Genomic DNA, 15183 nt, shown 5'->3' on the forward strand with positions numbered 1-15183 from the left:
AAGGTATAGACCTCCCTCACAAGATGATATGTTATCAATGCTGAAATTATGTGATTCCTAACATTATTATTCAGCCGTAATATAAAGGTCTGCTTGCACTTAATATTGTCATTGCACGTGTTATGTATTATGAGATACTTCTCATGATGTTCCCGAAACATCAGCAAGCCACTGCCTTCTTTATTATTTCTGATCCTCATTATTTTCTCCTGCCTTCAGTCCTTTGCAATGTTCCACATCCACACACAGACGCATTTCTCACACAATTGTTTTTATACATACTTTTTATCACACAGTCTGCGGTGTGACTTTACTAGAGCCTCAGATCTCAGCTACCATATTATCTAGAAATGCAAAGAGAGATCTATGCAGTGTTTCATTATAGAAAACGCAGCTAGGCCAGACCGGATCACACAAGTTTTAGATGTGCTTTACTTGTTGGGGTTCACATTGTGTTTATTCCTTGCAAACTAATTGGGATGCTTGCTACAGTATTTTCACATAAGTAAACTGAAAAACAAAAGAAAAATAATAAAATAATTTAACAACTAAATAAAATTTTAGATTTAAGTGGTCATTAGTGGACATTAGGCAGTTGTAACAAATGTAGCAATTCTTATTTGACACGTGCCATCGTGTACTTTACCTGCCTGCTACCGGCTTCTTGCTGTGTTTCTTTGCTACAATGTCCTCTATCATTTTAGAATAGGATCTTTTTTTTTTAATTGTCCTGCAAATGTTTTTTTCTTCTCTTTTTACATACCCACCCCCACCCATTAAATTTCAGCCTGTTAATGCATCAGATGACAACCATAATGTGATAGTTTGCTGTATGAAGCTCTGGATGCAGTGGTTGAATCCCGCTTCCTCACTGATCGTCATTTTGCTTTGATCCCAGAATGACATCTGAGTCTGCTCATCTCTCTCCTTCTGCTAGCTGCTGGGCATTCGTTGCTCTTGCATTCATCCCTCTTCCATTCTCCCGTTTGCCCGGTCTCGCTTCAACCGGCAGCCCCCTCTCTCTATCCCCTCTCTTCATGCTCTGCCCTTGTTCCCCCTCCCCATTTCCCTGTCAGTCTGCCTGATAGCTGGCGACGGCCATGTTGTATATCTCACACAGAATCGAACGCCATTACTATTTCAGCGCGTGGAGCCACCTACCCCCTCCCAGGATGGGGGTCCGGGACTTAACAATGCCCTGCCTCCTCCTGAGATGACAGACACCACCAACAGCCTGTGAGTTGGACACTTCTGGATTATTTTCACTTTACAGGAACAGGTTTGCTGAAGAAAGACATACCCTTGACTTGTTAATATGTGTTTGTGTGTGTGTCACAGGCCGGTGGAGGGAGGTGTCCCGGAAAGCCAGTCGTGGGTGACGGCTCGCGCTCAGGAAATGTCTCAGAAGGTTGGCAGCTGGAGCCCTGAGGGACACCCTGTGGATGGCCTGGGAAGCATGACCAACTCTCAGGTAAAAGCACACACACACACACACACACACACACACACACACACACACACTGGAAATGGCACAATAAGCTGGCCAGAGACCACACAGATAATAGTTTGTGCCGTGTTACTTGATGTAGCTCCCAATTGCAACTGAGGACAATTACGTGGTAAAATCTTCACTGTTCAAGTTTGTAATTCCGTATCCAGGCTCAGCAGTGACCTGCTCATTTGTAACACCTGATTTTTATAGAGGATTAGATCAAATCAGGGCAGCTGATAAGTTTATTTAGTTTTTTCCCAGTATGTTCATTGTTAGGAATACTCTCCCATTCTTATGGTGTCGTAAGTTCAGAGCTCAGACTGCATCACCGTTACTGCACTGTTGCCTTTATCATTTTACTGAAGTTGTTACACTTATTTCCTGCAGTTCCTCTTTTTTGGATTCTTCAGATATCACTAACATTGAACATTTCTTTGATTAGCTCCATCTCTCAAACCTGTCTCTACACACAAGTCTTTTTATTTTATTTTATTTCTTTAAAATCTCACTGAATTGTTCAGTGGCTATATATCTCTGCATCTCATTTGACTCAGACTGGTTCATGTCTCTGTTTTCATGCCGTTAAACATGTCTGCTTGTAGACCTCGTGCGGGGGGAGGGTGGGGGTCTGGCAGGTGCATGCATCTGTCAGCCCTCTTATTGTAGCCACCTGTCCACAATCAGCAGAGCTCTAAAGGAACGACTAAACTCAGCAGCCAGAGAGACAACCTGGTATTCTTTGATTATCAGTTCAGATTTAACTAAAATGCGATTTACTCCAAACAAAATCGAATTTTGCAAATTTGCTACATAAAATTTGCATGTTTCTGATTAAAAAAAACCCCCAACATACTGGATTTTTGATAACTGCAGTGCAGCTGACCCACCAGTGCAGTTTCAGTTTTACATAACCTCATTTAGTGCCCACAATGTACCAGGACCTGCACCTGGCTAACATTATCTTCTGATCAGATTTCTTTTTTTCTTTCTTTTTTTCCCCTCATGCCTCTTTTTGGCTGCACGTGGTTTTTTCCTCCCAGAATCCACTCCTGCCGTGACTCACAACCTCCTCCATCTGGCATTGAGTGCCACTAAACAAAAAGGGAAACAACAAATCACCTTCTGCTCGCATTTGTTGCAACTCAAGTGACAGCAGCATATGCAAACACAAAATTGGATTTTGGTTGGAGTATTTTCTAAAGACCAAAACACACAATTTCCTTTTTTCTGTTTGATTTAAAAATGAAAACAACAATTAAAGACCAAATTATCCAACTGACATGATTTTCCTCTGGGACCTTCAGCTTTCTGCTCTCTTTGGATAACCTTTCCACCTTACCCCCCTCTCCTCCTCCCTATTAGTTTTCATGGCAGCCAATCACACCACCTCCTGCTCTCCTGCTCTGTTTACAGACGGTAGAGATGAGAGAGATGGGGCAGGATGGTTACTCGGATACTGAGCACTTTCCACCAATGGAAGGCCACGGCAGGGCCGCTTCCATGCCCCGCCTCCCAGGCGACAACCAAGTGAGCAGCATTCTCACCTTTCCACTGTCCGTTGTCCTCATTGTGTCCGCTCCTTATCTCCTTTTGTTTGGAACAATGACATTCACAAAGGTCTGACTCGTTGCTTATGGATTTCTTGCTGCGGCCTCTTGAATCCAGAGTGGAGAACGTTTGGGACGAGGTTGCGAACGACAAACTTTTACAATCACTGGTTACATTTTGCGCTGGGTGACGTGGTTGCAACCATGATGTCCGCTAGCATATCATGACAGTATTTCAGGGTAAAACATGTAAATGTTTTGCTGACATGTTGACCTCCAGGCTTGGGTTCACAAGGACCACAGCAAGGCAAAGTCAGACCTTTCATTCCTTTCTTTTTCTTTTCTCCCGACTGTTTTGCTTTTTTCTTCCCCTTATCTCTCTTTCACCTGCATGGAGGTGTTTTCGGAAATGCGGTTGCCTTGTTTTCCATCCCACACCCTCATCCATGTTAAACTGTTTCATATCTCGGTGAGTGCTCTGGTTGTCATTCACACACGACACATTTATAAACCACACACAGACATGCGCAGTTCTCTACCCCCACACCCACCCCACATTATTTCTTCTTCTTTTGTCAGGACCGTGATTTATTTATCTTTTTTTTTCTCGATTTGCTAAACTGTCTCTTCCTTCCTAGCAGAGGTTTTCCAAGTGCCGAACCGGGCTTCCCCCCCTTTATTAGCAGGACTGGTTCTAGTATGATGTTGAGTGTTACAGATGTGTGCGTGTTTGTGTGTTCTGGAGCTTGTTTTTATATGTGTTTTTCGCTGATTATCATCATTGATGTTGTGACCGTGTTTCTGTTGATTGAGCACTTTCATGGTGATCTTGTCTGTATAACACTCTCGTGGCACCAATCACCCCCAGTATTTGTGGTAAGTGTATCTCTTCCACCCTCGCTGCTGCTTCGGTGTCTAATCGGACCTTCTTTCTCTGTCCCTCCTTTTCTCTTTCTCTCTCTTTCATCTCTCCACTCTGGCACCCCATCCTCTTTTTGGGTTGAACCTCAATCTAACGCTTTTAAACTTGTACTCCTCTTCACCCTTCCTCTTTGATCACTGCATATCACACCATCCCTGTCTCCCTTCCTTCTCTCCCTCTCCCCATCACTTCTCCTCCTTGTTTTGTGTTTGCGCCACATCCATACATTTGGTGTATTTGTGGCATTGTTTGTGTGTGTGTGTGTGTGTGTGTGTGTCTTCTCTGTGCTCATACAGCAGCGGAGGAAAGGGAAGCAACGTGGCAGTAACCTCAGTGTATGTACCCTGTCTTCTCCCTCCTCCCCTTTCTCTTTATTCAAGTCCCCTTCTCAAACATGTCTTTGTGTTGTGTGTTTTTTTCTGTGTGTGTGTTTTTAAGCAGGGGTTTTCTTAAGATGTATTAAAGCAACCATTTTTAGCATGAACTCATATGCAAGTCCAGTTTCCAAACCAATCCTACTGACCCTTAACTACTTCACTCGTGCACTTAATGCAGAAAGTTTGGATTCGGGCTGAACTCTGCTTGTCCCTTCTCATCATTTACGGTCATATGACTGTCTCCGGGTCTTCCGTATCTCTGTCTCTCTTTACTCAGCTGCTGCTCCTGGTGCTTCGTTGTCTCATGTCCTCATGCCTGTGTGCTTATCTTTGTGTTGTTGCTGTTAACAGTCTCCATTATGAGTCTCCATTCACGACTACCTACCTGCATGCTAGAACTTAGATCTTTTTGTTTGAGTGAGTGTATGCTTGCGTGAATGTATGTGGTGCGTGGTTAGAGTGTCAGAAACAAGGAGGGATATGGACATACGTGCATATGAATGGATATGTTTATAGGATTCTCAGTGCTACTTCTGTGAGGCCAGTTAATCTGCCAACCCATCTTCTGTAATTTAATCTGTGACAATTCACAATGTCTACAAAACTTGCTCAGCTCAGCTGCAAAAAGGATTTAGCACTGAAGTAACCTGATATGATTTTCATGCCCAGGTCATCAACTTGTGGCACCATAGGCGCTGTCCTGCTGTCCTGTCCTGCCTCAGGTCACGAGGCATCGGCACTGCAGAGGAATGTCGTTAGCAGACTCAGGACATCCCCTATGTACATGCATGGTTGCAGGGAAGCACGCTGAGACAGAGCAGAAACAGAAGAGTTTTGTGCAGCCTGGAATGCGCCATGTTCGAGGGCATTAATGAGTGGTGAAAATGGAGAAGTGCTGAATTGACCCTTCTGTCCCCTTTTTTTCTTTAACATTACAAGTTACAGAAGCATGGAAGGCATGGTCGCTTGCCATCATCTCTTTCCCTGTGCTTCCTTTTGAATTTTTTTTTTAATCTTCTGTATCAGGGGTCGGCATCTGAGCCCTGCACCAGGTTTGAATGTTAATACAACACTGCACTGGCCTTGCTTTAGCCATGCTTAGCTACTGAAATACATGGATGGATTGTTTACAAGCACTAAACTTGGCTAATGGGTTTTTTTGCCGACCCCTGCCTTATAAATTGTATGCAATGTCTCTGTTTATGAAGTAGCATGATTGGGGGTCTATGATTTGGTATAGGTTAAAGGAAGAAGATCCGTTGAGGGCTTTCATAGAAACAGACCCCAGTTAAACCCATATATACACCCCTATACATATCTGTTATCCCATTGTATAAATGGAACACCAACCTGACATTCAAAGGAAACACCTCTCCTTGCATTTCTCTCTCTCCCTCCATCCCTCGGTGGTTTCTTTCTCTTCCTCTCTTAGACCATCAATGACAGCAGTCCAATGAAACGCTCCGCCTCCTCCCTGGGCCACAGCAGGTCTGGGCGTGGTCACAGAGACAAAGGAGGGGCAGACGACTACAACATGGAGCATGCAATCCCAGAAGAGGGAAGAAGTTCCAGACACGGACACCGGCGAAAAGACCGGAGCCATCGGGCATCTGAGAGGTCCCTCTGTCGCTACACTGAGGCTGACACAGGTGGGTGAAACCACAAACACACACACATTTTTTGCATAATTGATCATTTGACAGGTACTGTAGAAGATATTTCCACTATCCAGAACTCATTTTCTCTAACCGTCTCACCTTCTGCAATAAATGAATCCAATTTTTGTACAACTGAACAAAAAGCACATAAAAGTCTTTTTGTTGTTGTTCCAAGGGCTGCTAGAATGTGTCGCTGGAGTGCAATAATAACGAACCCCTCTAAACACTCTGTCATCAGGCCTGGGCACAGACCTAAGCACAACCACTCAGTCTGGCGACCTCACGTCAAAAGACAAGGATCGAGACAGGGATTGCGGCCGTTCCAAAGACCGTAAGCACCACCACCATCATCACCATCACCACGGCTCTGTGGACAAGGAGCGCTATGTAGCAGAACGAGGGGGCGAGTACGTCCACAGGCACTCTCGCGACCGTGACCGGGAGCGAGAAAGGGACCGGCGCTGGTCGCGATCTCCCAGCGAGGGTCGCGATTGCGTGACACACAGACAGGTGGGCTCCTGGGGTATTGAGTGTACTTGATATCTAGGCTGGAAAAACACACCTGTTGGTTTTTGAGGAGAAAAATAATTAAATAAATATTGGTCAAACACATTTCAAGTGGTCTAATATTGGGCCTCTAATTTGATGGTAGTTAACTGGTGGACTATCAGCTAGAAAAACCCCAATAACCTTTTCTGGCTGTAACCAAACACAGTGCTGTATAGTCTACATAAGGTGTAACTTTTTGATGTAGTTATGTTAGAAATGTTCCTCTGATTGGAAACTGTATAAAAAAGATAGATGTAGCGTGACATCACCTGTTGGTTTGTGGACTACTGTTTTGAAGGCTTGTTTCAGTTTCTTGAATCACTGTATGGTGGCTTCACAATTACAGGCTAGCCGTACTTTAAAAAATACACAAGATATAAAATATAAACATAATCATATATTAAAATTAAAAATCATTCTGTAATAAATAAGAATTAAATATAACAATTAAGCCATAAACTCATTAGCAAAAAGTATTAAGTAATATGTGTCAAACAGAATCATTTTCTTGTTGAAAGCCAGAAGGGTTGCCCCCTGCTGGCCAATAGAGAGAATGCAAGTTTAATGCACCAGTCTCAGAACCTAGGTCCAACTTTTAATAAGGTCTTCTGCCCTCAGATTAGAGGCCATTGTTTAATTGTTGGCATTATGTTAATGACATCAGATAGCATGTGTATCTTTATGTATATTTGTATATACATTTATGTTTCACTATATTCACATAAACATGCATTATTGTTGGTATAATAATGCAGAAATGAGTAAGAAGTGTTTGCTACCAAACCACCAACAACCAAACAAATATGCATAAAGAATGTATATTTGAGTACCTTATTGCTGTTCCCAGTTGCCCTGTCTAAATGTTCTGTCATGCCCTCCCCACTATGTTTCCTTATGACATTCTTTTCCAAGCTTATTGCCCACTATACTTTAGACCTAAATTTTCTTTGCTCATGAATTTTTGGTAATGCATATTATTTAGCTAAACACGCTGATTTTGTAATATATTTTAATAATTACTGCAGGAACAACAGCTTTCTTTAAAGGGGAGGAAGTGGATTTTCTTATTTGAATTTGTGTTATACATACATGCTACACAGCTTGCTCAAAATAATGCAAAACCAGACACATTTTATGTATGTTTAGTTACCATATTTACCCTGTACTGCATTTGTTATCCTGGAAATCAACCCTTTATCCTTCTTTTCTCCTGTCGTCTTTTGTTTTCTTTCCTCTGCGTAACATGTTGCTTTTTTATGTATGGTCCTGTTTGAAATCTCATCTTTTTTATCCACATCATCTGCTCTGCTCCTTTTTAATGCCTTTCATTTCTGCCACTCTTTTATGGATGGTGCTTTTATTCTTATTGTTGCTGTGGATCTTGCTCTGGTCCTTTTCTTGCTTTTCTATCTGGACTCTCTGTCTTGCGTTCTTTTCCTTCTCTCTCTGTTGGCTTCACGCTAAATCTTTACCATCCTCTACTTTATTCTACATGTTTTGTCGTTGAATTTGTGGTTCGTTTTTTTTATTTGCTTTATTTCACTTTTTGTGTAGGGCAGTAGTTCAGTCAGCGGAAGCCCTGTCCCCTCAACCTCGGGGACCAGTACACCGCGGCGGGGCCGTCGGCAGTTGCCTCAGACCCCGGCAACACCCCGGCCCCATGTTACTTACTCCCCTGTAGTCCGTAAGGCTATGCCCACCCCTCCTGGGGTGGCACAAGGCAGACCCTCAGCCCCAGCTCCTGCCCCTCGCCGCTTTTCTCCAGAACCTTCCCAAGGCCAGGGTCCTCCCCCCGCTGGCCTTCAGCTGGGCCACCATGGCACACCACGTCATCAGCCCCCACTGCGCTGGGGAGACACAGGTGGAGGAGGGGGCTCTATAGAAGGGGATGGATGTTTCTACAACCAGGACTACCAGGACTACGAGCCCCATCATGAACCACCTGCCTATGAGCCAAATCCCGTGCAGGGGGGCAACCCGCACCCTCATGCCAACCACCCACTGCCACCTCCCTCACAACCACAGCAGCATAACCCCCATCCCCTACCTCCCCCACAGCCACACCCAGTCAACAACCCCCATCCTCAGCCCAGCCGAACCTCGCCTAGAACTGTTCATCACGCGCCTCCGCCAACAACGGCTCTGACAGGGCCTGTGCAGGGCCAAGTTCAGTCTGCCGCCCAGCGCCGGCTACCCAACGGCTATCGTTCTTCATCACCTTCCACACATGTCCACGGACCCCCACACACTGGTCCCCACAAGGTCCCTCCTCCGGCTGGGCATCCAAGGGGTCCTCGCAAAGGCTTGCATGAACCCTACAGTGAAACGGAGGATGACGATTGGTGCTAGCCTCTGGGGAAGGGGGTGGGACTTAACAAGGAAAAAAAAATTGAAATACCGAGAGAAGATGAGCCAGAGCACTGACTGCCAAGGGAAAAAAATATAAACGTTTCTTTCTTGTCTGTTCGATTTGTTTTTCCCTCTCCTCCACTGCTGTCTAAGTGACGGTGAGCTACATGAAACAACCGGTGTCATGGGATGGAACAAGAATGCAGAGACAGAATCTGGAGATCCAAAAGCGATACGAGGAGGTAACGAAACACCTCCGCGTTCTGCTCGCGTCTTGTCGATCATTTCTTTTGATGCCAAATGAGACCAAACTGGAGGAGCGTCAGACACTAGTCTTTGTGTCTTAAATTATGCCTCTGGCCATGAGCTATAGCCACTTACAAGATGTCAAGAGTTGCGACTCGACAAAAGACACTTTACAGTCAGAGACAAAAATGAGCGACCTCTTTTTTTGTTGTTGTTGTCGTTTGTTTCTTTTCTTTGCTTCTCTGAGCTAACTTCTGTTAAGTTAGCTGCAAAAAGATTTCAAACCAACCCTCCCAGCCACCAGTTGAATATTGATGAGTTTTATCATCTGTGTTTTTAAATACAAATAAACCTGACACAGAGCCCTCCACCTGTAAGAGGTGAGGGAGGCTAAGTGGGTGGGAGAGTTGGGGAGTGTTGCACGGGGGTCGACGAGTCCCTCCGTGGACATCTGGAGGAGAGGATGGGTGCATCTGGAGAGATTGCACTCCTCCCAGAAACAATTTAACCAACCTCAACCTATGACCTATGAGAGGGAAAAAAATAGTGGAGGATGGGTTTCAGAAACAGAGAAACAAACTGTTTTCTGCAGTATTTCTTCTACTCCTGGAGCTGCTTCTTCTTCCTCCTTCTCTTCTACTTCTTCAAAACATTGAAGCTTGAATCTTCTGTTGCACCCCCACACAGCTTCGTTTTTTGTAGACTTGCAGAGTTGTACACTCTATGGAATCCTGCATGAATGATACAAAAGAATACTAATAATAGCAACACTGAGAATCTACTGTTTGCAGAGGGAAAATGTTCTTCAGTCCTGTTTTTTTTGTTATGGTCTGCAGGGTTTCTCTCTCTTTTTTTTATTTATGATTAAAAGTGCTTTCTGTTTTTCTCTCTCTCTCCTCTGAATGATATTCCTCTCTCTGTACCTTCACATATGCTAAAAACACCAGTGGCCCGAAAGTTACATGGAGATTGGATATTTACTGTATGTATATCTAGAGGGAACAAAATGATAACTCTTCTGCTTGCTCGTCTACTGTCTATTCCGTGCCAAATGCCTGCCATTGATACAGCTGGAATTGTACTTATTTTTGTGGAAGTTACCTTTTTTTGTAATTAAGGCTAAAAAAAATGGTTTAATGGGACGCAGGGTATAAACATGGATATGGTGAATTATGTCTGACAAATCAGTAACATCTCAAAAGTCTTCCAGGGTGTGGGGTTAACACAGAGGCAGCAGAAAGAGACCAATAGAAATGTGCAGAAAGGAGAGAAACTCTTCATCTTTGTTTTCTTTGTTGCTGAACGTATTAAGGGATAAACTTATACCATCGTTTGTAAAGATCATGATGAGCGTGAGAATGAGGCGAGTTCTCCATATTTGGTCTTATATTTTCTTCTGTGTGCTTGTTTTTTATTTTGATCTTTGAAGATTTGAAAATAATCCTTTTTCCAACCCTTGGGTGGCGCTGGAACACACCACTACACTGTGGGAGAATGAGTTATCAGGAGGACAGAGCTGTCCTCTTACTCTGAGTCTTCTTCAAAGTTAATAACTATTTGAAATTTGTACATCAAAATGCATTGAATTGCAGGTTTTACAATCCACTCGCCATCGCCTTTGACCTACAGATGGCGCTGTGTGACAAATAGTGTCCCGGTCTATTCACTATACTTATACAGTGAGTGCACCAAAAATGCAGTTTAGCTCATTCTCTCGCTAGTAGACCGCCTTATCTGTGTAAAAATCAGGTGTGTGAGTCGTATTGTAGCAGATGGGCTGGAGAAAGGATGCCTGGGCCTCGCTGTAGTCCTAAAAATCACCTGCGTTCTGTGTGTATCACTCTTGTATAAGTTTCAGTTCTCTCTGTGTGCCTCAAACTAACACTTTTCACTAACGCACACCACCGTCAGACCCAACATTACTGTTATTTTTTACTTTAAGTTCCTTTTTTTTTCTCTCATTCTTTTACTTGACCCACATCTTACCTGGAGGCCTATCACACGTTGACCAGAGAATGCATTGAAAAAAAAAATAGAAAACACTGCCTATTAGTGTCTTTCCAACCTCAGTGGAATGTCACAAAAAATATTTCTCACATCACTACATGTAAAATTAGAAAGCACACTAAGGTATGTAGCTCCTGGTTGTGGTGTGTGTCAGTGGGTTTTTGCGTGTATGTATGCACACGGGTGGGTGTGTTTCAAATAAAATTATGTTTTGTTTTTCTGAATGCTTTTTTAAAAAATTCTCCAGAACTCTTCTGAAATCTTAAGACATTCAAATCAAATCATTGTAACGACCTTCAGCTCTGTGGTTGTGCGTGTGCGTGCGTGTGTGATGTCAGTAAAGCCCCTCCCACCTGCCCCCTCCACTGAATGGAACGTGCAAAGCCCCAAAATGTTCACCTTCCATCTTTGTGTATATGCTGCAGTAAAATCCACTAACACGCTGATTAACCACACAAAGTCTTCAAAAAGCAATGTAAAGTCGCTACTGGGGGAAAAAAAATACATAAATTTAAAAAAAAAATGTTTTTTTTTCTTTTTGTTCGTTTTTCAAGTACAAAAGATTTTAAAAAAGGAAAAAATATCTAGTTCCAGAAATGCATGTGCTATGTGCATGCCACACCGTGGGTTAAAAAGTCATCTTCAGGACATAAAAGAAAAAGCAGATTAATTAATTCAGAGGAATTTAAAAAAAAAAGAAAAGAAAAAAGTGATATATAAATAGATGTTTTTAAAAAAGCAATGTTTCCTTTTTTTCCTTCTATTTTTGAAAACAAAAAATGTTTTAAAAACTTAAAAAAAAATCTAAAGAGTAAAAACACAAAAAAGAGACTTTGGTGAGAGTCAAAGTCCTGTTTGTTTTTCTTCTGTTACATGGGGTTGAGGCACAGCACAACCATGTTCAGGACACCATGAAAAAAAAAGAACTGTTTTTAATTTAACAGAAAAAATAAAAATATAAAGAAAGAAAAGAAAGTACAGTTCAGACGATGGTGTATTCTTCCTTATACTTTTGTGTTGGGGAGGGTCAAGGGATGGAGGAGCTCGCCAAAACTGTTGATGTACTTGTTAAAAACTGGCTGATGGTCCTTTGATCTCTCACTCACTCTCTATTTTCTCTCTCTCGCTCTCTCTCCCTCTATCTCTCTCTCTTTCTCTACCCTGTCTCTCTCACGCTCTTACCTGTCACACTCTCAGCCAGTCTCACCGCTATTTCTACCAGTGCATTTTGTAATTCCAAACAGAAACTCTTCCTAAAGAATAAAATCCAGAGAGAATGCATACTGCTTTGTGTCATTTCTTTTTTGTGCGCCAAGTCTTCTTCAGCTTTGAATTTGCGTGTGTGTGTGTGTGTGTGTGTGTGTGTGTGTGTGTGTGTGTGCCCCCTAGGAAAGTGCATAGGTTTCTCAGTCCATTTCCTCCACCTGTCAGTCAGTCAAGAAAAATAAACGCTTGTAAGCATTACTCACAGAAAGTGAAGGCCACACATGAACTTTAAAACTGTACTCATATTTCTTGGCCACATTACCTTTGTGTAATATTATCACAAAAAAACAGCTAACAACTGGTTTATTTTTTATTACAAAAAGGATTTGCAGTCATGGTGAAAGTAAGCACATGTTTTATTTATATATATATATATATATACTTTTACTCTGCTTTTTATAATCACTTTAAAGAAATACACTCAATTAGGTACAGCACGTCAACCACGGATGATGGAAATATATCATCAGCCAGTCACATGGCAGTAACTCTGTGTAGGTATGCTGACGTGGTCAAGAAAACCTGCTGAAGTTCAAATTGAAAATCCAAATGGGGAAGAAAGGTGATTTAAGTGATCCTAAATCACCTGGTCCACAGTGATTTTATCACATAACCATCTTTAGGGTTTACAGAGAACATTATGGAGAAGAGAAAGTATCTGGTGAGCGACAGTTCTCTGAGTAAAAATGTTGATGTGAGAGGTCAGAGGAGAATAGCCAGACTGATTTGGGCTGATAGAAAAGTGAGAGTAACTCAAATTAGTATTCATTACAACCAAGCTATGCAAAAGAGTATCTCTAAATGCACAACATGTTGAACCTTGACGCAGATGGGCTACAGCAGCAGAAGATCACACCAGGTGCTACACCTGTCAGCTAAGAACAGGTAACTGAAGCTACAATTCGCACCACTCACAAACACTGGACAATGAGAGATTGAAAAAAACTGCTTGCTCTGATGTGTCTCGATTTCTGCTGCAGCATTAAGATTTAGGGCTGAGAATTTGGCCTAATCACCATGAAAACATGGCTCCACCCTGCTTCGTATTAACAGTTCAGGCTGGTGGTCATGGTGTAATGGTGTGGGGGAAATTCCCTTGGCACACTTTGAGCCCCTTAGTACCAACTGACCATTGTTTAAACACCGCAGCCTACCTGTAGTATTGTTGGTGAGCATGTCCACCCCTTTATGACCACAGTGTATCCGTTTTCTCCTGGCTGCTTACAGTAGAGTAATGCACCATATCACAAAACTCAAATAATCACTTGGCCAGATTTCATCCCAATAGAGCACTTTTGGGTTGTGATGCAACAAGATATTCACATCATGGATGTGCAGCTAACAAATCTGCAGCAACTGCATGATGTAATCATGTCGATAAGGACCAAGATCTGTGAACAGCTCTTAAGGCAAAACCACTTTGTTAGCAATGTATACCTAATAAAATAGCAGGTAAATGTATTACCAAACGAAGAACTTTATGAAGGATTAGCAAAGAAAATGTGGGATAGTCACAGAATTGAAGGAAGTACAGGAATACTGGTAAAAAAAAGTCTCAGTCCACTGTTATAAATATCTATGACTAAACAAGCAAAAACAGACTTCATTAGGGTTGCCTGAGGGCCAGACATCATCTGGTGGACCCTGTACTCACTGCCCGGAACAAGGAGCCCAATTGGCATTTGTCAAAACTGGCAACCCAGCACATCATCCGTCATCTCATTTGGAGCATAGCCTACATTGTCAGGCATGCATAAAAGCAGGCAGGAGCCACATAAACTGCTAGCCCTAACCCATTTTGAGTTGCTGCAATGACATTTTGGCACAGTAGACTAGTCTGCAGCATTTTTCACTCTAATTTTCAGGGTGTCTTTTAATTCAGGATTCTGTAGGTTGGTAATTTTCATTTCCATTAATCACTTTGGTATCCTTTCATTCCTAAAACTTTACCCAGTCCATATCAGTATAGCTATCCAACAAAATATTTCCCATTGGGATCTGATGTGTTTTCAAAGTGTTCCTTTAAAGTTTTTTAACAGTGTATAACAAAAAGTGCCAAGAGAGGATATTTGGTACTATGAGGAATTGAAGTTTGTGAGGCTGGTGCAGTACATGTATGAGGACACTGAAACAGTGGTGACATGTGCTGTAGGAATGACAGATGGGTTCAAGGTGGGGGTGGGATTACATCAGGGCTTGGCTGTGAGCCCCTTCTTGTTTGCAGTAGTGATGGGACACATTGATAGATGAGGTCAGGCAGGAGTCTCTATGGACTACAACCTTGACAGACTAGATTCTAATCAGTAGTGAGAGTAGGGAACAGGTGGAGGAAAGCCTGGACAGGTGGTGGAGGCATGCTTTGGAAAGAAAAGGAAAAAAAGTCAGTAGAGGTAAGATAGAGTACATGTGTGTAAATGAGAAGGAGACAGGTGAATATAAAAGGAGAAGAGGTAGTGAAGACAGATAAGTTTTAGTACCTGGGGTCAGTCACCCGAAGCACAGACAGTGCACAAGAGAGGTGAAGAAGAGACTGCAGGCAGGGTGGGGTAGCTGGAGATGACTGTCAGGGCTGATTTATGACAGAAGGATAGCAGCAAAATAAAAAGGGGTTGCGATGAGTTTGGAGATGGTAGTACTGTACTGTACTGTAGTACTGGGCGACCGGGGGGTTGGGAACCGCGTCTGTAACCGGAAGGTCGCCAGTTCGATCCCTGGGCTCTCTGTCCTGGTCGTTGTGTCCTTGGGCAAGACACTTTACCCTACCGCCTAC

General features: G+C 42.8%; 1 protein-coding gene across 4 annotated transcripts in view; it reads left to right on the top strand.

The window, feature by feature from the left end:
* cacna1aa (calcium channel, voltage-dependent, P/Q type, alpha 1A subunit, a) overlaps window positions 1-11371 on the top strand; it is a 91361-nt gene extending 79990 nt beyond the window's left edge. For 2 of the 4 annotated variants that reach the window (XM_080904513.1, XM_080904515.1), the window contains 6 exons: window positions 1121-1236; window positions 1339-1471; window positions 2906-3019; window positions 5771-5987; window positions 6235-6506; window positions 8100-11371. In XM_080904513.1, coding sequence (XP_080760639.1) covers window positions 1121-1236; window positions 1339-1471; window positions 2906-3019; window positions 5771-5987; window positions 6235-6506; window positions 8100-8894 — 1647 coding nt within the window. In that variant the 3' untranslated portion in view covers window positions 8895-11371. Of the gene's footprint in view, window positions 1-1120; window positions 1237-1338; window positions 1472-2905; window positions 3020-4257; window positions 4297-5770; window positions 5988-6234; window positions 6507-8099 lie in introns of all 4 variants that reach the window. The other 2 variants (XM_080904512.1, XM_080904514.1) reach the window with 2 other exon arrangements.
* The last annotated feature ends 3812 nt before the right edge of the window (window positions 11372-15183 follow it).

Source organism: Rhamphochromis sp. 'chilingali' (genome assembly GCF_963969265.1).
Source record: "Rhamphochromis sp. 'chilingali' genome assembly, chromosome: 15".
NCBI classification, from domain to species: Eukaryota; Metazoa; Chordata; class Actinopteri; order Cichliformes; family Cichlidae; genus Rhamphochromis; species Rhamphochromis sp. 'chilingali'.